Source organism: Giraffa tippelskirchi, chromosome 5 (genome assembly GCF_054371585.1).
Source record: "Giraffa tippelskirchi isolate mGirTip1 chromosome 5, T2T-mGirTip1v1.2.pri, whole genome shotgun sequence".
In the NCBI taxonomy this organism is placed as follows: domain Eukaryota; kingdom Metazoa; phylum Chordata; class Mammalia; order Artiodactyla; family Giraffidae; genus Giraffa; species Giraffa tippelskirchi.
In genome coordinates, this window is record NC_137279.1 from 28,441,685 (window position 1) to 28,461,285 (window position 19,601).

The 19,601-nt window shown below is 56.5% G+C and overlaps 1 protein-coding gene and 1 long non-coding RNA gene across 7 annotated transcripts; one reads left to right on the plus strand and one right to left on the minus strand.

Annotated features, from left to right (window-relative positions):
* Positions 1–164: 164 nt before the first annotated feature.
* LOC145505658 (uncharacterized) lies at positions 165–2,289 on the minus strand. The gene is made up of 2 exons (XR_014053187.1): positions 1,636–2,289; positions 165–967 (listed from the first exon to the last, which is right to left on the minus strand). It is a non-coding gene; the product is annotated as an uncharacterized LOC145505658 (long non-coding RNA).
* Positions 2,290–2,556: 267 nt separating this feature from the next.
* LOC145505657 (ATPase family AAA domain-containing protein 3) lies at positions 2,557–19,582 on the plus strand. 6 transcript variants are annotated; one of them, XM_081488274.1, is made up of 17 exons: positions 2,557–2,845; positions 6,154–6,230; positions 6,950–7,051; positions 7,166–7,225; positions 7,696–7,765; positions 7,958–8,123; positions 8,289–8,358; positions 8,687–8,842; positions 9,317–9,373; positions 9,517–9,642; positions 9,818–9,942; positions 10,212–10,263; positions 10,553–10,623; positions 10,940–11,008; positions 11,322–11,489; positions 12,623–12,731; positions 18,756–19,582. In XM_081488274.1, the coding sequence occupies exons 1-17, from the start codon at positions 2,644–2,646 to the stop codon at positions 18,903–18,905; spliced, it is 1,830 nt and encodes a 609-aa protein (XP_081344400.1). In that variant the 5' UTR covers positions 2,557–2,643; the 3' UTR covers positions 18,906–19,582. The 6 variants fall into 6 exon arrangements, with proteins under 6 accessions (XP_081344400.1, XP_081344402.1, XP_081344401.1 ...); XM_081488276.1 differs by lacking the exon at positions 10,940–11,008 and adding an exon at positions 18,313–18,392; XM_081488279.1 differs by lacking the exons at positions 2,557–2,845; positions 10,940–11,008 and adding exons at positions 2,867–3,077; positions 18,313–18,392.
* The last annotated feature ends 19 nt before the right edge of the window (positions 19,583–19,601 follow it).

Below are 19,601 nucleotides of genomic sequence, written 5' to 3' on the forward strand. Positions count from 1 at the left end.
GCTTGGCAGCTGAGTGCCCAGAGTTTGTCAACTAAACATGAACGCAGAGGGAGGGGACATATGTATACCTACCGCTGATTCACATGGTATGGCAGAAACCAACACAACATTGTAAAGCAATTATCCTCCAGTTTAAAAAAGAAAAAAACATGAACACATCAGGTAGAAGATGTCATCCTAATTTCCTTTTATTAACTTAGTGTCTTTAAGAAAGTTGTGTCTACTTCCAGCCTGACTTTAAGTGACAAACACAAGTGGACGGATGTTCTGCATGGTCATTGGAAATCAGAAAGTGTCAGCAGTACTACTCTGATGAGGGAAACTGGAGGGAAGCAGTTTCTTCCCTTGAAGAGAGGGCGTGCAACCACCTAAATCTTAAGATAGCAACCAATGCTTTCTGTTTTTTAATTAAGCCAAGTTAAGGAAAATTGACTTTTTTGTGAACTGACTTTATGGTTTTTTTTTTTTTAATTTTTATGTAAAACTGACTCTTTAAATGCAGAGATTTATTTTCAGTTATTCCTTGTCATATAAAACTACCAGGCTTCCTTGCTGGCTCAGATTGTAAAGAATCTGCTTGCAGTGCAGGAGATCTGGTTTTGATCTCTGGGTCGGGAAGAGCCCCTGGAGAACGGAATGGCTACCCACTCCAGTATTCTTGCCTGGAGAATCCCATAGGCAGAGGAGCCTGACAGGCTATAGTTGATGGGATCGCAGAGTTGGACATGACTGAGTGACTAACACTTTCATATAAAAGTCCACGTGCATGTGTGTGTGCTATGTCATGTCCAACTCTGTGACCCTTGGACTGTAACCTGCCAGACTCCTCTATCCATAGGATTCTCCAGGCAAGGATACTGGAGTGGACTGCCATGCCCTCCTCCAGGGGATCTTCCTGACCCAGGGATGGAACCTGGGTTCTTAAGTCTCCTGCTTTGGCAGGCAGGTTCTTTACCACTAGCACCACCTGGGAAGCCCCATAAAAGTACACAAGCTTGCCAAATGCTGGCCTTTGGATGGAACTAAACAGTTTCCTGTGGACATGGACTTCAATTCCCTTCCCCATTTCTTCTTTATCCAGCGAAGCCTGCCAGGAGTGCTACTGGATGTATATTTTCTGGCCGGTTTATAAAGACCGTGATGATGACCAATGAGCGACATCTGGCAGGAAAACTCCTTTAGTTTTTCTTATTTGGGGAAACAACAAACAACAAAACCCTGGCAGAATTATCTTAGAATTTTTTCCCCCTATTTTTATTGAGGCTTAAAACTATTTTCAAACTAGTAGAGAAAGTCCATATAATTCTGGGAACTCTACAAATTCCATCAAGGAAAGAACACAGAGGGAACTTGGACACTGGCCCGAGAAGCAAACTTTGCTAACTTTGGGCGCTGCACTGTGTCCATCCTTGTCTCCATCTGTCTCAGGCCGTCTGGCCTGTACCTTGGTCCCTGAAGCAGGAACCTGGCCTTTGGAGTTCCCCAGAAGTCTCACCAGTCAGTAAACACAGCCAGGACCCTTGGGCCCTGAGGAGCTCTCCTCCCACGAAGGCGCCCTCTGGGGGGCTTCGGGACCTCTGCCGCCCCTTACTTCTGGGGTTGGAGAGCTCAGTTCCTTCACTTGGGACTTCCCACGTGGCTCAGTGATAAAAAATCCGCCTGCCAGTGCAGGAGGCGTCGGAGTGGGTTCCATCCCTGGGTCGGGAAGATTCCCTCTGGAGAAGGAAATGGCAACCCATTCCAGCATTCTTGCCTGGAAAATCCCATGGACAGAGGAACCTGGAAGGCTACACAGTCCATGGGTCGCAGAGTCGGACAGGGCTGAGCACGAACGCACCCACGCATGTTCGTCTCCTCTGTTGAGAGCCACTGCGCTGAGACGCTGAAGAGGAGGTTTGGGAGAGCCCTTCATCCCACTGACGGTTGCTGTAGATTGGCCAGGGCCGCTCTTCCGCCCTTCCATCATTTCAACACCGAGACCCATCAAGCACCAGGCCCAGCATTTCCCGCGCCGCCCGGCCCATGGGCCGGCCCGCTCTGCGTTGGACACGCCCAACCCTCTCTCTGCCATCCTAGGAGGCCGCTCAGCCAGCGGCGCCCACACCTGCTCTCTGCCCCAGTCCCGCGACCCATCGCCCGCCGCGGGCCGGTTCCTCCCCGGCTGACCGAGCACCTGTGGAGGACTCTTGCTCCCGCGGCCGCTCCCTCGGCCGGAACCCGACAAGAGCCTTCCGCTCCAGCACCTGCATCTCTGCTGCCCTCAGGGCCGGAACTCTGGACGTCCATAGCAACGGGGCCTGTGTCATTGCCACGCTGATGTATTCAAGGGGGCGCACGCGCCCAGCTCCTCAATTTTGTCCCTGACCGGCCCCTGTCACCTGGTACCTCGCCCCGCCCCTCCGACGGCCTGCCCTCTGTGCCTGCTTCTACAATCGCGGCGGAGACACCATGATGTCACGACCCTCGTAGCCAATCCGAGGGCCGCATGGGGCACGGGGCCCTCACACGCATCCATTGCCAGGGAGGAAGGGCCGCTGTTGCGCCTGCGCAGTCTTTGCCGCCGGCTCCCGGCGCGTGGAGCCCTCTGTGAGCCCCGCGAGTTCATTCGGCTGCAAGTCCCCGCGGCGGCGGCGCTTGTGGACCATGTCGTGGCTCTTCGGCATCAAGGGTTCCAAGGGCGAAGGCACGGGACCACCTCTGCCCCTGCCGCCCGTACAGCCCGGGGGCGAAGGCAGCGGAGACCGCGGCGCGGGGGACCGGCCGGGGCCCAAGGACAAATGGAGCAACTTCGACCCGACGGGCCTGGAGCGCGCGGCCAAGGCGGCGCGAGAGCTGGAGCACTCGCGTGAGTGCGGCGGGTGGGCGCGGGCAGGGCGACCGGGCGGGGCGCTCGCGGGCAAGTGGTCTGAGCGATCGAACAGCAAGTGGTGGTCGGGGGAGGAAACCAGCTTTAAGCGATAAACCCGCCGGAGCCACTCTGCGTGCAGGGGAAGTTCGGGATCCCCTGACCTTCTGGCATCTTCCCAGCTGCCACGTATTCTTCACGTGGGGAAACCGGTGCCGAGGGCGCTCAGAGGGTACGGGCAGCAGGTGGCGGGACTGCACCCTGGTCTCCAGTTACTGCCTCTTTCCGCCTCCACGTGGGACGGCCAAGGCAGGCCAGGTTGGGGATCCGTCTGTGCTAGTTGCTGGCAGTTTTCCGTTTAAGAAGGGAGGTGGGTTTGAGTGTCCTAGGCTTTAAGGAGAATGCATCAAGTTTTCACTTGTTGTTGGAGAAGGTTAGCATTCAGATAGGTGAGGTCTGTAAGCAACAAATAAGGCTGGCCCAGGGCAGCAGATGACCTTCTTGGCTCCCACCCTCAAGGCATCAGCCCTTGACTGCGCCTTCACTAAGCTCACATGTTTTCTCCCAACCTTCTTTTCTCCTGTGGATTTGAGGATGTCTCAAAAGTCTGGAATATAGCACATGTTAAGTAGATGTTAGTTGAAAGAATAAGCGACTTTCAAACTTTTAAGCAGAGGTGCTGTTTTCTTACCACCCTATGGTGCAGCCTTGTAAGCAGAGGTGAGCAGAGTCTTCCTGTCCAGGGATGGCCCGGCACTTTGTGGCTTAGTCTCTGCCCTTCCACGGGGGCCACAAGAACACCCCGGGTAAAGGTCTCCAGCCTGCCTGGTTCTCTGATCCTGGGAGGAACATTGAAAACGTGTAGAGATTTAGGCCTGGGCCGGGGGCAGCCTGTTTCCTTAGACCTACCTGGAACACTCCCTACCTCTGAGTGGGTGTTGAGTGTAATAGATGCATTAAGTTTGCAAGATAATAGAAGACACACTTGCAGAGGGGCTTGAGAGACAATGACCAGGCTTCAAGACACCTCAGTGATCATAGACTTTTGACTTGAGACCTAATTTCTTAGTTTTGTGTGTGGTGGGGGGTGGGAGGGGAGTTCACCCTCATTTCTTTGGTTTGTGGGGGTGGGGAAGTTCATCCTCATTTCTTAGGTGTGTAGGGGGGGAGTTCACCCTCCTGTCTTAGAGGTGTGTGCTGGGTGGGGTGTGTGTGCGCAGGCACACATGTGGTGGGGGCGCTTCACCCATTCCCTGTCCTGGAATTTTAATGTTTTCCTCCCTTGGGAATCTGAAGCCTGACGCTTGGCCCCTCACACTCACAGTTGTACAGGCCAGTGTGAATAGGCTGTGGTGTGTCTCAGGGTAGCAGCCAAGGGAACTCCCAGACTTCCTGTCTGCTCATGCCTGTGAGCTGCTCCCAGGTCTCCTGCACTGGCTGCCCCAGAACATTCTCCACCCGGGTCCCCAGGGCCTTGGCCTCTGCTCTCCCATCCCCCCACAGTCAGCATCTCCTGCAGAGCCTCCTCCTGCCACCACCTAGAGGCGTTGTCTCTTCATCTGTCTCCATGTCTCGTGATGCTGTCCCAGGTGTGAACTCAACTTCATTTTCGTTCTTGCCATCCTTCCTGGCTTCTCTGCTGGTCAGTGGGAGAGGTGCCACCCTGAGCTGCCTGTCCCCTCTGTCCCCAAACCCTCCTCCCCAGGGTGCCTCAGGCCCCTCAGCCCCTCCACAGGCCTGTCTTCTGGAGATGCTTCCAAGTTCCCAGCCGGAGGCCTGCCCTGGTTGGCCTGTGCCTGCTCTTGTTCACCTCATTGCTCTCCCATGCGAACCAGAGATACCCTCAGCTGCCCCTCACAGCCTGGCCACTGTCTCTGTCCCTTGGGGCCTAGACTGATGCTGCTGGTTCCCCAGAGCTCCTTAGTCCTCCTTGGACGCCAGAGCAGCCCATTTGGCCTTAAGCTGTGCGCTCCATGTGTTTATAGGGTTCTGGGAAGAGTAACTTGCCTGTGGTGGGTGCAGTTAACGCTGGGTCCGTCTCCTGGTGGGGGATGATGTAAGGTGACAGTCACCTCACGGGCTCACGGGTGCCAGGCCCTGCACTAAGCAGTTTACCTGCTTTCAGATCATGAACTCCTTATTGCCAAATTCAAATTCAGCTGTCTCACTCCACAAGTCAGGGGAGGGAGCGCCCGCTCTGCTTGCAGGTGAGGTGCTCATGCTCAGAGCGGTCAGCCTGGCTGCCATAGGTCACAGCTTGAGTAAACAGGCCAGCTGCAGGTCCTCCCCAAGCTCTGAAGCAGACCGAGTGCCTCAGCTGACAACTGAGCCCCAGAGCTGCCACCCGCCTCATGCCTAACGTGGGGCATGCTGGGAGCCGGCAGCCCCAGGGGTTACGTTCTAGTCAGTGGCGTGTGGGCTGCAACTTGGGGGTGACAGGTCCTGAGATCTGCAGCCTACCTTGAAGGCCGCAAAAAATAAGACAGATGGTGGGGGACAGAAGGGTGGATGTGTGGTCAGCAACCTGGGAACGTGGTGGCATCAGAGAGGTGGGCTCACGGGATCCCCAGCTTCTCTCTGTGCTTTTATGCGTTAGCAGGTTTTTGTGGTAAAGCGTGGACTTTACAATGATGACACAGAACTGTGTCATCAGGGGTCTCTTGGGCCCCATGTGAGGGTTTTTTAGCAAGAAGAGTGCTGGGGTCCGTTCTTTTCTAGAACATCCATGTATTGCCACATATTTCTACATGTGTCCCTTTATGAAGAGAACACACCTGGAAGATGTTAATTACACATGTTTCTTTCTTTTTTTTTTTTTTTTACACATATGTTTCTAACAGGCGGCCTGTGAAGAGCCGTCAGCCTGCAAGCATTGCCCTCTTTCTGGTTTAATTCTCTCTTGCTTCTTACTCAGGTTCTCACCTGCCTGTGCTCAGTTGTAGAACAGTAACAGGTGTCAACGGCTCAAGAGAAACGTTCACACTTGAAAAATAAATGACATTATAACCACAGGCTTGACTCTCCTGCTGTCAGTGGACGAGCGGTGGACAGCTTCTCTGCTGGAGCCCTCTGGGGTGTGGTGGTCCCCTGGGGGCAGACCCCACATATGGGTTTTCTGTTGGGGGTGGACAGACAAAAGTGGCAAGATGGGGCAGTGGTCTTTTTAGCAGGGGGGTCTCTGAGCAGATCTGACCAGGAACCAGTGTGGCCACGCGTGCTTTCAGGTTGAGGCTGTGGTGTCCTTGAGCGCCGCTAGCCCGCGTGAATGCTTGCCTGGTGTCCTGATGCCTGCATGCCCCTCCCCCCAGGACACGCCAAGGAGGCACTGAGTCTGGCTCAGATGCAGGAGCAGACACTTCAGCTGGAGCATCAGGCCAAGCTCAAGGTGGGTGACGTTGGGCGCTGGGGGTGGTGCGGAGAGGACCCGGGCAGAAAGGACATGGGCAGTGGGTGCTGAGGGTGGGGAGGGGCCCAGAGAGGACACAGGCAGTGGGTACAAGGTGGGTGCTAGGGGTTGGGGGGTGGAGAGGACAGGGTGATCGGTGAGGGTGGGTGCTGGGGGAGGGTGAGAGAACACAGGCAGGCGGTGGGTGCAGGATGGGTGCACAGGCACCTCCTCAGGTTCGAGGGAAATGGGCATCAGCACAGGTGTGTGGCCTGAGTTCTGCACAGAACCTTCTGGAAGGCAGGTGTGGGTGAGGAGTCTGGTTTCTCATAGGGGAGCCCCACCCTCACACTGAGCACATAGTGAACAAATGTGGAAAAGGCCCTGCTCTGTGCTCCACCTGGGTTGTTGTAAAGCGAATCAGGAAGTGAGCAGCTGGCATAGGCATATGTAGGGGCTGGGGGTTGAGGGGGGACAGGCACCCCAGGAGACTCTCTGGCTACTTTGGCACTGGTCCAGTCCCTTCTCCTGGCTTCTCTTTGCCTGTGGGTCTGGGTCTTCTCGGGCCTTGGTGCGGTTGCAGCTGAGCACTCACAGGCCTGTGGGGGTGCGGAACAGGCTACATCACTGTCCAGCCCCTTCGGAGTGCCCTCAGAGGGGGAAGGGGGTGCAGGAGGCCTGACCAGGCCCTGGCTCACAGCAGCTGGTGTGTCCTGCAGGAGTATGAGGCCGCAGTGGAGCAGCTGAAGGGTGATCAGATCCGAGTGCAGGCTGAGGAGCGGAGGAAGACCCTGAGTGAGGAGACGCGACAGCACCAGGCTGTAAGAGAATGGGGCTGGGGAGGGGTGCTCATCAGGGACTGCGCCTGCGGGGGCCCGGCCTAGACCTTAGTTCCTGAGGCTGAGCTGTGTTCACGCCGCCCTCTCCCTCCCTAGAGGGCCCAGTACCAGGACAAGCTGGCCCGGCAGCGCTACGAGGACCAGCTAAAGCAGCAGGTGAGCACTGCCTGGCCGCTCATCTTCCCTGAGGGTGCGTGGGGGCCAGAGTCTGGGATCCTCTTAGCAGCAAGTGCTGGGTTTAGGGGCGGGGAGGGAGGGTTCCAACCGAGCTGCCCTGAGGGTCTCCCAAGTGGGACCTGACTGATGAATGAGTTTGTAGGGGGCATTCAAACATCGAGCCTGTTGGCATTTTAACTTCTAAATTCAGCAGTTCGGCAGGAGGCCCATTTCATGAGGATAGCCGTGGGTCAGGACCACCCAAAGGCTGAGCTGAGCAGGGGGCCAAGGTTCTTTCCTGCCTTAGACTGTGCAGCCTGCAGGCCCCAGGGTGACTGACTGTCCCCAGGAGATTGGAACCCTAGGAGCGGTGGGGGCGTCTCCAAGGCCAGAGCAGCTAACCTGTTGGTGTGATGTTGCCTGTTTCCTAATCTCGAAGCCCTTCCCTTCCCCTTGTGGCTCCTTCTCAGCAACTTCTCAACGAGGAGAACTTACGAAAGCAAGAGGAATCTGTGCAGAAGCAGGAGGCCCTGCGGCGAGGTAGGGCCCTGACTTGGGAGCTCATGGCCGCGGGTCGCACCCTTGCTTTAGGCCCTTTACTCCCCAAGCAGCATCAGGGGTGGGCGTGCTGAGACCTTGGGGGTGGAGGGTACCCTGGCTTGCTTGTCCTGTGTAGCAGCCCTGGGTGGGGGGCCATGGGCTGAGCACCACCCCTGCCCCCTCCCTGGGCAGCCACTGTAGAACGGGAGATGGAGCTGCGGCACAAGAATGAGATGCTGCGGGTGGAGGCCGAGGCAAGTGCCCGGGCCAAGGCCGAGCGCGAGAACGCCGATATCATCCGCGAGCAGATCCGCCTGAAGGCCGCTGAGCACCGCCAGACCATCCTGGAGTCCATCAGGTGAGGCCCCACCTGGCAGGCGTCTGCTGGCCCCTTTCTCATGTGGGTACCCTACTCCTCCCCTGGCTGGTCCTTCTGCGATGCCCCTCGGGGCTGACCTAGGGGCCTCCAGCCACATGGAATGTGGCCTGATGCCTTCTGGGTCATGCCACTGCTCCCCTGCAGGACAGCAGGCACCCTGTTTGGTGAAGGGTTCCGTGCTTTTGTGACAGACTGGGACAAAGTGACAGCCACGGTAAGCGCCTTTGCCTTTTTCCCTGGGGTACTTTCACATGTCAGGGTCTCTGCAAGCCGTTGGGGGTGGCGCCTGTGCTGAGTGCTCACCCCCCCCACACCAGAAAGGCACAAGTGACTTGGCCTTTGGGTTTGGGGCACTTCAAACAACTCAGCATCAACTTTGGTGGGGCTGGGGAGAGGGCGCGGGGGATGCCAGATGCCCACTTCATCTCCCTGGTGCCAGCCCTTTGATGCACTGGTACTGGTGGGCCTGGCAAGACTCCAGGGAGCCAGTGGGGAATCCAGGGGATGGGGTGGACACCACCTGCCTCCTCTGCCCGCTCCAGGTGGCCGGGCTGACGCTGCTGGCTGTTGGGATCTATTCCGCCAAGAATGCCACGTCCGTCGCAGGGCGGTACTTTGAGGCCCGGCTGGGGAAGCCATCCCTGGTACGGGAGACATCTCGCATCACAGTGCTGGAGGCGCTGAGGCACCCCATACAGGTAACTGCAGGTCTTGGGGGCACACACCCACTGGCCCCTTCCTCCTCGTCTGCCCAGATGCCACCCTCCTCCTGTGTGCTGATTTGCATTGCCTCCTTGATGCTGCCCCTAGGGCCCTGTGATGTCAGCACTGAGGGACCCTCACCCTGGTCTACTCGGTCCCTCTGGGGGTCTGTTGGGGTGGCCATCCCCCTGGGTGGACCGCCCCTCTGCTTGTTTATAAACTCCTGGGGCTGCAGCGAGCCGTCCTCCCGGAAGAGAAGGTGTTGGAGGCAGCCTGGGGTCGACTCCCCGCAAGGGGAGCCAGGCTTCCCCTGCACCTTGTGGGCTGTGCTGTGAGGTCAGCGCTCGAGGTCAGCATTGCGGACAGTCTCCCCTGCCGGCCTTGTCCAGGAAAGCTGTTCGCATGTGTTCTGGTGTGACCATGCCACGGGCTCTGCTGTTGATCCTTCCTACCCTCCCCACACCCCGCAGGTCAGTAGGCGCCTCCTCAGTAAACCTCAGGATGCATTGGAGGGCGTCGTCCTCAGCGTAAGTGGGGCTGCCCAACCTCCTAGGAGTCGGTTTGCTGGCTGAGCCCAGCCGGGGAGAGTGGCCTCTCACGCCAGCCCAGGCCCTCAGGAGGGACGGACTGGACAGCAGAACGCCCCCCAAACCACTATGTCCCCTGGCAGCCCAGCCTGGAGGCTCGCGTGCGGGACATCGCCATTGCCACAAGGAACACCAAGAAGAACAAAAGTCTGTACCGAAATGTCCTGATGTACGGGCCACCCGGGACCGGCAAAACACTGTTTGCCAAGGTGAGGGCACAGGCGGGACTTGGAGTGGTGGGGGTCTTACCTGCCTGGGACATGTGCCCCTGTCCAGTTCTGCAGACCAGGTGTCTCCACACACGTGGTCCTACCCTGGTGGCCAGGAGAGGTGGGGTGGAGGGTAGGTGGAGCAGCCCTTAAAGCCCCTTCCCCAAACGCCCAGAAACTGGCGCTGCACTCCGGTATGGACTACGCCATCATGACGGGCGGGGATGTGGCCCCCATGGGGCGGGACGGCGTGACGGCCATGCACAAGGTCTTCGACTGGGCCAGCACCAGCCGGCGAGGGTGAGCTGGGGCTCCTGCTGGGAAAGGGGTCGGTGCCTTCCCCATAGCCTGTCCCTGAGGTCCAAGGGCCTCTCGGTGTCGGTGACTTATCAGTGTTTAAGATGAGGGCTCACCAGCCCGTTTCTAGTTAACTTTCCCAAACGCCGGTACTGGACACGTTCCAATCTGTAGCCAGGCTCTAGGTCCCAGAGGCCACTGGGGACAGTGCGAAGTGTGGGGTTTCTGCTGGGCCGTGTCCTGCCTGCCCTCACATGGCCCTGCCCTTGCAGCCTCCTGCTCTTCGTGGACGAAGCGGACGCCTTTCTCAGGAAGCGAGCGACTGTAAGTGTCTAGAGGCCCCATGTCCTGAGCTGGGTTGGCTGCTGGGGAGCGGGCGGGCGGACGGCCTCGGCTGCATCTACACTTATGGGAAGGTTGTTGGGAACCTGCTCCACAGCTACACTTTGTTCATACATTTCGTTTGAAAAGTGAAAGTTTAGCATCTTTTCAAAGCTAAGCTTCATTCAGCCTTTGAGCTTAGATCTCTGAAGGTACTGCCATGTTTCTGTCCTGGTCGAGTGGAGCCTGACTGTTCGCATGGCTGCTTATAGTCTGACCCTTCTCTGTGCAGGAGAAGATCAGTGAGGACCTCAGGGCCACCCTGAACGCCTTCCTGCACCGCACGGGCCAGCATAGCAGCAAGTGAGAAAGGGTAGCCGGCAGCCCTGCTTCGGCTCACGTGGCTGCTGCGGGGTGGCCAGCCCACGTGACCAGACAGCCTCCTATGTCCTCCCTCCATGCAGTGGGATGGCCATTTGGGCACTGGGGGACATTTCTGGGCGCCCCTGAGACATGCTGTAGGCTGAGGCCGAGCCCAGTGGCACATGCTCGTCCACAGGCCACTGCCCTTGGCACCTCTGACCGCCCCCGAGATGCATTGTTGGGCCATCACACAGTCAGGTGACCCTGGGTCAGACTGGCCCTTCTGGGCCCCTAATCTTGTGCTCTGCATGGGCAGGACCCCTCCAGCCCCCTGCCTGCTGCCGCTGTTGCCCAGGGAGAGCCCAGCCTGGCCAAGACCTGGGAGGTGTGTTGACTTCCTCCTGGGTTGTTGCCTCTGCTGAACTGAGCACCAGGCTTAGAGACCCTGCTCTTGCTCAGGAAGGGGCAGAGGTCTGTCTCCACCCTGAGTGCCCGGGTCCCTGCCCTTCCTGCACGTGGAAGCTTGGCGGCCCTCCCCCCAGGCTGGGCCTTCAGTCAAGAGAAGTGGGAAATTGGGGCAAGACAGGGAGGGCAGGTGGCAGAGGGTGACACGAGGCTCCCGGGTTTTGTGGGCTGAGAAGCTGCCCAGTAGACCCTGCTGGATGGCAGCCCCCTCTCTTGCCGTGTGTTGGCTGCAGGTTCATGCTGGTCCTGGCCAGCAACCAGCCCGAGCAGTTCGACTGGGCCATCAACGACCGCATCGACGAGATGGTCAGCTTTGAGCTGCCGCAGCTGGAGGAGCGGGAGCGCCTGGTGAGAATGTATTTTGACAAGTATGTTCTTAAACCGGCTACAGAAGGAAAGCAGTAAGTGTCCTGCCACCACGGTGCTCCCTGCCTGTCATGTTGGTCCCTCCCCCCAGCGCCCACATGGGCACTAACCCTAACCCTGCCCCTGGGGTTTCACCGTGGGGACCTGACCACCCGTCATTGGAGGCCCTGCCCTCCTCTCCTGTCCGCCCACTGATCCCCTGCTTCCATCCTGCCTTCAAACTCCTCAGATCCAGGCTGCACTTGGGTCCTGGTAGTGAGGGGCCATGACAGCCCACTTCTGGACTCTTTGAGCCTTGCTCTGGGCCCCTCACCTGCACACAGCGGGGCCCACTGGCTGGGACACCCTCCTTGCTCGTCCAGGACCCCCCTGCCCCCCACTGCTGTGCTGTCAGGAGCGCTCCAGATAAGCCTGCTCTATTTGTAACCCTCCCTGGGGACCGGATCTCAGCCCCACTGACCTGGATCCACCTGGCACAGCTGAGCCATCTTCTGTGCTCAGGAAGACTTTGCCAGTCCTCTGCCACCTGCCCACCGAGCTCTCTTTCCTGGGCCTCTTTCCCCTTTTGCCCCAGCTGATCCCGGTCCCCTTAAGTTCCTGAAGGCCCATCCTGGCCCAGCAGCAGCCCAGGCACTGTACGCAGCCTGAGGAGCTGAGGCTTTTCACGAGAGTTTGAGTGGTCTCGGGCTTTCAGCCATGCCCGATGGGGCAAGATCTGCACGCAGAGGGGTCAGGAGTGTCAGCTGCTGTCTATGTGCTCGGGGGGGGGGTCTAGGGGGAGGGCACATAGCCCCCAGACCCCTGGCTGGAGGTGGGGCTGGGAGCAGGCTGGGATACCCCCCCTGCCTGTTTCTGCACATCCTGAGCAGCCCCTCAGCTGCCCCTGAGCACAGCCTGTGCCCCCCCATCCTTACATGGCCCCCACCGGGGCCCCATCTTGGGCTTCCCAGGGAAGGGACACGCCCAGCAGGGGAGGAGGTGGAAGGGTCACACCTGTGGATGTTGGTCAGGGTGTGGCTCATTACAGCCACTGGCTCGGACACTTCTCCCTGGGGTTTCCCAGTGCAGGCTCCGCCCCAGCCTCCGTTAGTGGGAGTCAGGCCCTCACCGGCCTCTGGTCACTTGCGGGTCTGTGGGTGCCCAGGCATCACTCGGGAACTCCTCACAGGCGCTTGAAGCTGGCCCAGTTTGACTACGGAAAGAAGTGCTCGGAGATTGCGCAGCTGACGGAGGGCATGTCAGGCCGGGAGATCTCTCAGCTCGCCGTGGCGTGGCAGGTGAGCTGAGAGGTACTCTGCAGGGCAGAGGCCAACCGAGCTAGGAACCCTTGGAGTGGTTGGAAGGCAGTTGGCCTGGTTCATGAGCCCCCACTGGGGTGTTTCTGAAGGGTTTCTGGACAGATGTGACATGACGCCCTATGTCCCTGCCACCATGGTCCTGGGGCCCCTGCAAGGTGGGGAATGAGGCAGAGCCCTCTGCAGCTTCGCATTTTCTGGCCTCCCTGTCGTCGTTCTGGTCCAGGTCAAACGGGGCCCTCTAGATCAGTGACATGTCCTGTGGCCAACATGTTCACTGTCCCAGGAACCACTGGGCTTTGTCTCCAGCCGGGGCCCAGGACAGTCGGCACCGGTGATGGCAGATGGTGCAGAGTCTGGGGCCACAGCCTGGGTGGACATGGCGTGTCCCAGGAGCTGTCTGTGGGCACAGGACAAGACTGACTTGATAGGGGGTTTCCTTCCTGGCTCCTTGCAGAAGCCCACAGCCTTTAGGATGACCTGCAGGGTCATGAAGGTGGCGGGTGTCCTGGCTTTCAGGACAGGTTTGTGGAGTCTCAAGGGCCTGGGGACAGCAGGATGGTGGCTCCAGGCACACAGGTCAGAGTGGCCCTGGTCAGTCTTGACACCAGGCTTTCCTCTAAGGCATCCTGGTGGCAGCTCCCCGTGTGTGGGGGTGGGGAACAGCCATGTAGCATGTTTCTCCGTGGTCTTTGCTGGGTGGAGTGTGCTGAGTGAGTTGTGTCTGTGGCCACATGACAGCCTGGCACACTGTCAGCTGAGCATGAACGCATCTTTTATGAAATTAGGGGACATCTGTTGGGGATTTGAACATCCTTGTCCAGATACAGTGGTGGGAAGGAATACACGACTGTGTTAGTCAGGATGAACTAGGTTATGCTGTAACAAACAGCCCCAGATCGCAAACCCCACTGCGGGAGTCAGGGGCTCTTCCCCATTCTGGCCTCACTCAGGAAGCAGGCCTCAGAGGTTGGCTGTTTCCGTGACCAGCAAAGTGGCCAACAACCCAGGCGGCCGGGAGAAAACGCATAGCCAGGGCTTGAACAAGCATCACCTCATGGTTCTGGAGGCTGGGTGTCCTGCCTCAGGGTGCCAGCGAGGGGTTTCTGTTGCTGTGAGGGCCTGCTTCCTGGCTGCCACCCAGCAGCCTCCTTGCCACTTGCTGACGCACAGCCCTGCAGGAGGAGGGTGCCATTCTGTGACCCCACCTGACCTGACCCACTTGTTTCCAAGGGCAGCCATGCTGGGGTTAGCACTTCAGCATGACCTGGGGGAGGACAAACAGGTGGTCCCAGCAGCAGGGGTCCTGGTGCACCTCCCCTCCCTGCTTCTCTTCCCAGTTCACTGAGGAGGCCATGAGACAGGCCTGCATGTACTCTCAGGTGGGGAGCTGAGGGTCAGGAGACCCGGCGCAAGCACGGGAGGCTGGAGCCTGCAGGGTGCTCTCCCTGTGTATCCAGTCCCTGGTCAGCTGGGCACAGGGTGTTCCTGGTACTCACCACTTCCAACACCTGTGAGGGCCCAAAATGCCATGGGGATTCCATCGCCTTGGACAGGATATGTCGGCATCACTCTTTCAAGTTTTCTCCCCTTGTGGCCCCAGGTGCTTGGGACTGGGCTGTGGTGACTCCTGCCCACCCTCTCACTCTCTCCGGCTGGGCAGCCCAGGGACCCGGCACCTGCTCCCCACTTGCTGGTGTCATGTGGGCTCCGTTGCAGCTGCTGCCCCTGTGCCATGGTGTGACAGTCAGGTCTATGGTTCTTACCATCCTACAGTTCGTTACCCATCATAGGGACCTGAACTTTTTAACAGAAAATTTATCATCTTCACCATTTTTAAGTGCACAGCTCAGTGGCATCGAGCACATTTGTGGTGTTGTGCAACTGTCCCCACCATCATCTCCAGGACTTTCTTATCTTTCCAAACTGAAGCTCTGTCCCCATTAAACACTTGCTCCCAACGTCGCCCCCAGCCCCCAACCCCCACCCCGCTGCTTGCTGTCTCTGACAATCTTTGACTCTTCCAGGGACCTGTGAGGAATCATACCGGAATTGTCTTCTTAAAACTGGCTTACTCACTGAGCACAGTGTCCTTTAGGTTCATCTGTGTTGTAACAGGTGTCATTCTCCTTTCTCATCAAGCAGCCTGACACCCTGGAGTGCAGTGGACCCACCTCATGCACCTCTCTGGCTGCGGGTGGACACTTGTGTTGTTTCTGTATATTTTAGATATTAACCTTTTGTCACACACATGGTTTGCAAATATTTTCTCCCCCTCTGGGTTGCCTTTTTTTACTCTCTTGGTAGTGTCCTGCTGCTGCTGCTAAGTCCCTTTAGTAGTATCTGACTCTCCGACCCTATGGACCATAGCCCACCAGGCTCCTCTGTCCATGGGATTTTGCAGGCATGAATACTGAAGTGGATTGCCATGCCCTCCTCTAAGGGATCTTGCTCACCCAGGGATCAAATCTGTGTCTCTGTGTCTCCTGCATTGGCAGGCGGGTTCTTTATCACTAGAGCCACCAGTGTCCTTTGAAGCACAAAAGTTTTTAATTTTGATGAAGTTGAATTTTCTATTTTTTTCTTTTGTCACCTGCTTTTAGTGTCACAGACAAGTCATTGCTAAATCAAGTGTCTGAAAGCTTCTCCCCTATGTTTATTTCTACCAGTTTTATCGTTTGGTGTTTTCCCAGCATCATTTGTTGGAAAGACAGTCGTTTCCCCAGTGTGTGGTCTCGGCCCCCTTGTTGGAGGTCACTGACAATACATGTGAGGGTTTATGTCTGGGCTCTCTGTTCTGTTCTGTTGGCTTGTGTCTGTCTTAGTGCCAGTACCACTGTCCTTTAGGTTTTACAACAAGGAAATGTGATAATTCTGACATTCATGACTGCGTTGGCTACTTGGGGGCCTTTGAGATTGCATATGAATTTTAGGGTGAAAATTTTTTTAACTTACGCAAAAAGGCATCATTGAAATTTTGATAGGGATTGCATTGAATCTGTAGATTGCTGTGGGTAGTATTGGTGTTGTTACAACATTGTCTTCCAGTGCATGAACACAGACATCTTTCTATCTTTTGGCATCCTAGATTTCAGTGACATTTTCTAGTTTTCAGTGTACAAGCCTCTCAGCTCCTTGGGTAATTCCTAAGTATTTTATCCTTTTCAATGCTGTTGTAAATGGATTTTCTTTTTTTTTAAGGTTTATTTATGTTTGGCTGTGCTGGGTCTTTGTTGCTGCACATGCTCCTCTCTAGTTGGGGGATGTTGGCTTCTCATAGTGGTTTCTCCTGTTGCAGAGAATGGGCTCTCGTTGCATGAGCTTCAGTAGTGCAGCACATGGGCTTAGTTGTTTGAGGCAAGTGGGATCTTCCTGGACGAGGAATCAAACTAGTGTCCCTTGCATTGCAAGACAGATTCTTAACCACTGGACTACCAGGGAAGCCCATTTTCTTACTTTCTTTTCCAGTTGTTTAGTATTACTGTAGAGACACAAGTGGTTTTGTGTGTTACTTATGTGTCTAGCAACTTTGTTGAGTTTATTACTTTTAACAATTTTGGGGGGATCTTTAGGGTTTACTGTACGTGATAAGATCACATCATCTACAGACAGATAATTTTACTTCTTCCTTTCCAATCTGGATGTCCTTTATTTCTTTTTCTTGTCTAATTGATCTGTCTACAGTTTCTAGTGCTGTGTTGACCTGCAGTGCTGAAAGCGGGCATCCTTGCCTTGATCCCAGTCTTAGTGGAAAAGCTTTCAGTCTTTCACCATTGAGATGACATTTGCTGTGAGTTTTTCTTATATGGCCTCTATTAGGATGAAGAAATTTCCTTATATTCCTGGTCTATTATTGGTTTGGTCATGCCTCACGGCTTGCAGGATCTTTTTCTCCCCCAACCACAGATCACACCAGGACCCTTGGCAGTGGAAGTGTGGAGTCCTCACCAGTGGACCACCAGGGAATTCTCCCTAGTTTATTGTTTTCAAGAAAGGTTATTGGATTTTGCCAACTTTTTTTTTTTTCTCATTAATTGAAATGCTCATGTGGTTTTTGTCCATTTTGTTAATTATTTGCCTAGGTCGATTTTCCCTAGGTGAGCCATCCTTGCACTCCAGGAATAAACCCCATTTGGTTGTGATGTATAACCCTGTCAGTATGCTCCTGAGTTTGGTTTGTTAGTATTTTGTTGAGGGTTTTACATCAGTATTCACAGAGGGTCTGGATCTATAGTTTACATGTGTGTGGTGTTTTGTCTGGTTTTAGTATCAGGGTGATGCTGGCCTCAGAATGAGTTGGGAAGTGTTCCTTCCTCTTCATTGTTTTGGAAGAGTTTGAGCAACATTGGTGTTAGTTCTCCTTTAAGGTTTTGCGTGTTTTTTGGTAACAAACTTCTGAAGTTTTGAATAATTCCAGGTTCACAGGAACGTCACAAGGCCAGCACAGTCCCCACCACAGTGAATGTCTCACCACATCCCTCAATTCCACCTTAGACTTGATCTTACCCAGAACCCGCCCAGATGCCCATGACATTCCATCCTACTGTCCTGGGCTCCTCTGGGTGGGCTGTTCTGAGCATGATCCTCATGGTTCGAGGAGTACTATAGAGCGTCCCTCCTTTGGTCTGTTTGGTGTCTTAGACTGGGATTGTGGGACTGTGGAGGAGACCCTAGAGGCAAGGTACTCATCTGGTCATGTCACATCGGGGCATCAGACGCCCACACAACATCACAGGGATGTTGGCCTGGATCCCCTGGTTACATGGTGACCACCTGGCTTCTCCATGGTGATGTCACTGCATACCTCTACGTACCCCTTCCCACCATTGGATCCTCTCTGGTTGCCTCCACCCAGCCCGCCTCCTCTGCTGGTCTCGTGTACCTCCCAGGAGGCCGCAGGGGCAGCCCCTCCCTCCTTGGCCTGGCTCAGGTGCTGAGGACAGCTATGTCCCAAGGCTGGGGCCACCTGGGTAAGCAAAGTGACTGGTCGTCTCAGACAGTGGGAGCTTGCTCCCAATGCCCTGCGTGGCTGAACCTCAGGGAGCTGGAGAGAAACAGCCAGCCTGGCTTGAGCCCCTTGCTTGGTGGACATCTGAGTGCTGTCCTCAGGATAGGCACATGTCAGAGCCACTGGCTGGGTGACTGGGAGCAGAAGGGATGATGGGTCATCTGGGCGGCATGTGGCCTGGCCAGAGGACCTGCTTTGGCAGCTGCAATGCTGTGGGCCACACTGGGACCTTACTAGCAGAACTCTGGCTCCCCAAGCCATGTGCCAAGGCTGGGAGCCTGGGTATTGGGAATGCAATGCTGCCCACAGCAGCCCCACAGTTCTGGAAGTACCATGTGCAGGCAGTTGGGGGCCTGTGAGGGGCAGGTCCCGGTGGACTGTGCATGCTCCCCATTTGACCCCTGGAGGGCTTTGCTTCCCTTTAGTGTCTGGCCTGTGGTGGTTCTGCTGACCATGCCCTGGGCCTGGGGGCAGCTTGGTTATCCACAAAACAGGGCCTGCACTTGAGGGGCAGGGCTCCCTCCTGAAAGTAGTCCTCTGGTTTTCTATTTTTAGAAAGTCATTGAGAAACTCAGTGGAGCAGGCAAAACCATGGAATTGAGGGATGGCGGCCACACTGGGCTGCAGATCTGCCTGTGAGCACGCGCGTGTGGTATACTCAAGTGCACAGGGAGTCAAGGCGTGTGCCGTTGGCACGTCTGTCTGCATGTGTGTCCTGCTGAGAGGCCAAGCCCCTCCTGAGTCTGAGCACAAGCCCATGGGAGCACCCTGGGCTTTGCCCCCACCTGCCCTGCTTGCAAGAGGGCTTTGGGTTCTAGGCAGTGGGGGAGGGTATGTGTCTCCAAGGTGAGGGGTGAGAAGCATCGAGGATGGGGCTGGCCTACAGGCTGAGTGGTTCCTGGTGACTGGTGGGCCCTGACAGGGAGCCTCAGGCCTGGCCCCTTCCCTATGTGGGCAGCCCCTCTGGTGCCCTGAGTCAGCACCCTTTTCCTTGCCAGGCCATGGCATATGCCTCTGAGGACGGGGTCCTCACTGAGGCCATGATGGACGCCCGGGTTCAGGATGCCATCCAGCAACACAGGCAGAAGATGCAGTGGCTGAAAGCAGAAGGGAGCCAGGCACCAGCCCTGTGCACACAAGCTGAGTGAGCTGGCCCAGACACCCAGGCATGCTGGCTAGGTGGCTTCAGCAAGAAGAAACACCCAGGTGCCCGATCTCCTGATAGTTTTCATCTTCCTCGGTCAGGGGCGAGGCAGCGTCAAAGGCCTCTGCTAGGGACCAGCTGCTGCTCAGGACCTGGGCATCTTTGAGGCGGGGTTGCTTCCCCTGCCCCCCACCTCCAGGCTGGTGTTGGCTGGGGCCACCCCCAGGACACCCCTGGGAGATATGTCCCCTGGCCAGGCCCAGATGGGGAGAAGGCACCATTCCCCACGTCCAGGGGCAGCAGCCAAGCTAGCAGCACCGCTTCCCAGCAGGTGCTGGCTGCTTCAGCTGTGACCAGCAGTGGTGGCCTGGCCAAGGGAGGGGCCTGACTTTGCTGAGTCCCACCGAGGACCAGAACAGAGCCGTGAGCTGTCCTGCCGTGAGCAGAGCTGGTTCCTGTGCAGCCCAGCGGGGGTGCCCACCACTGTCCTTGGGAGGGGTGTGCCCCTCAGGTCTGTGAACCTGTAAGCCAGGGTTCAGAAACTAGCCCACCAAGACCTCATGGTAAGGATGTCCAGCACAAGGGGACCGGCCAGCACACAGAAGCCACAGCTCTCCCTGACTGGAGTTGGTCTTTTTAATCCAGAATCTAATTAAAAAAAAAAAATTCTGGCAGATATCACCCAGTGTCTGTCTCATTC

Excerpts from the sequence above, each read along its gene's own strand:
- LOC145505657 (XM_081488274.1), top strand. The coding sequence starts at position 2,644 with ATGTCGTGGCTCTTCGGCATCAAGGGTTCCAAGGGCGAAGGCACGGGA. Across the intron at positions 9,374-9,516 it reads TGGAGGGCGTCGTCCTCAGC|CCCAGCCTGGAGGCTCGCGT; the intron begins GTAAGTGGGGCT and ends GTCCCCTGGCAG. Across the intron at positions 11,490-12,622 it reads CCGGCTACAGAAGGAAAGCA|GCGCTTGAAGCTGGCCCAGT; the intron begins GTAAGTGTCCTG and ends AACTCCTCACAG.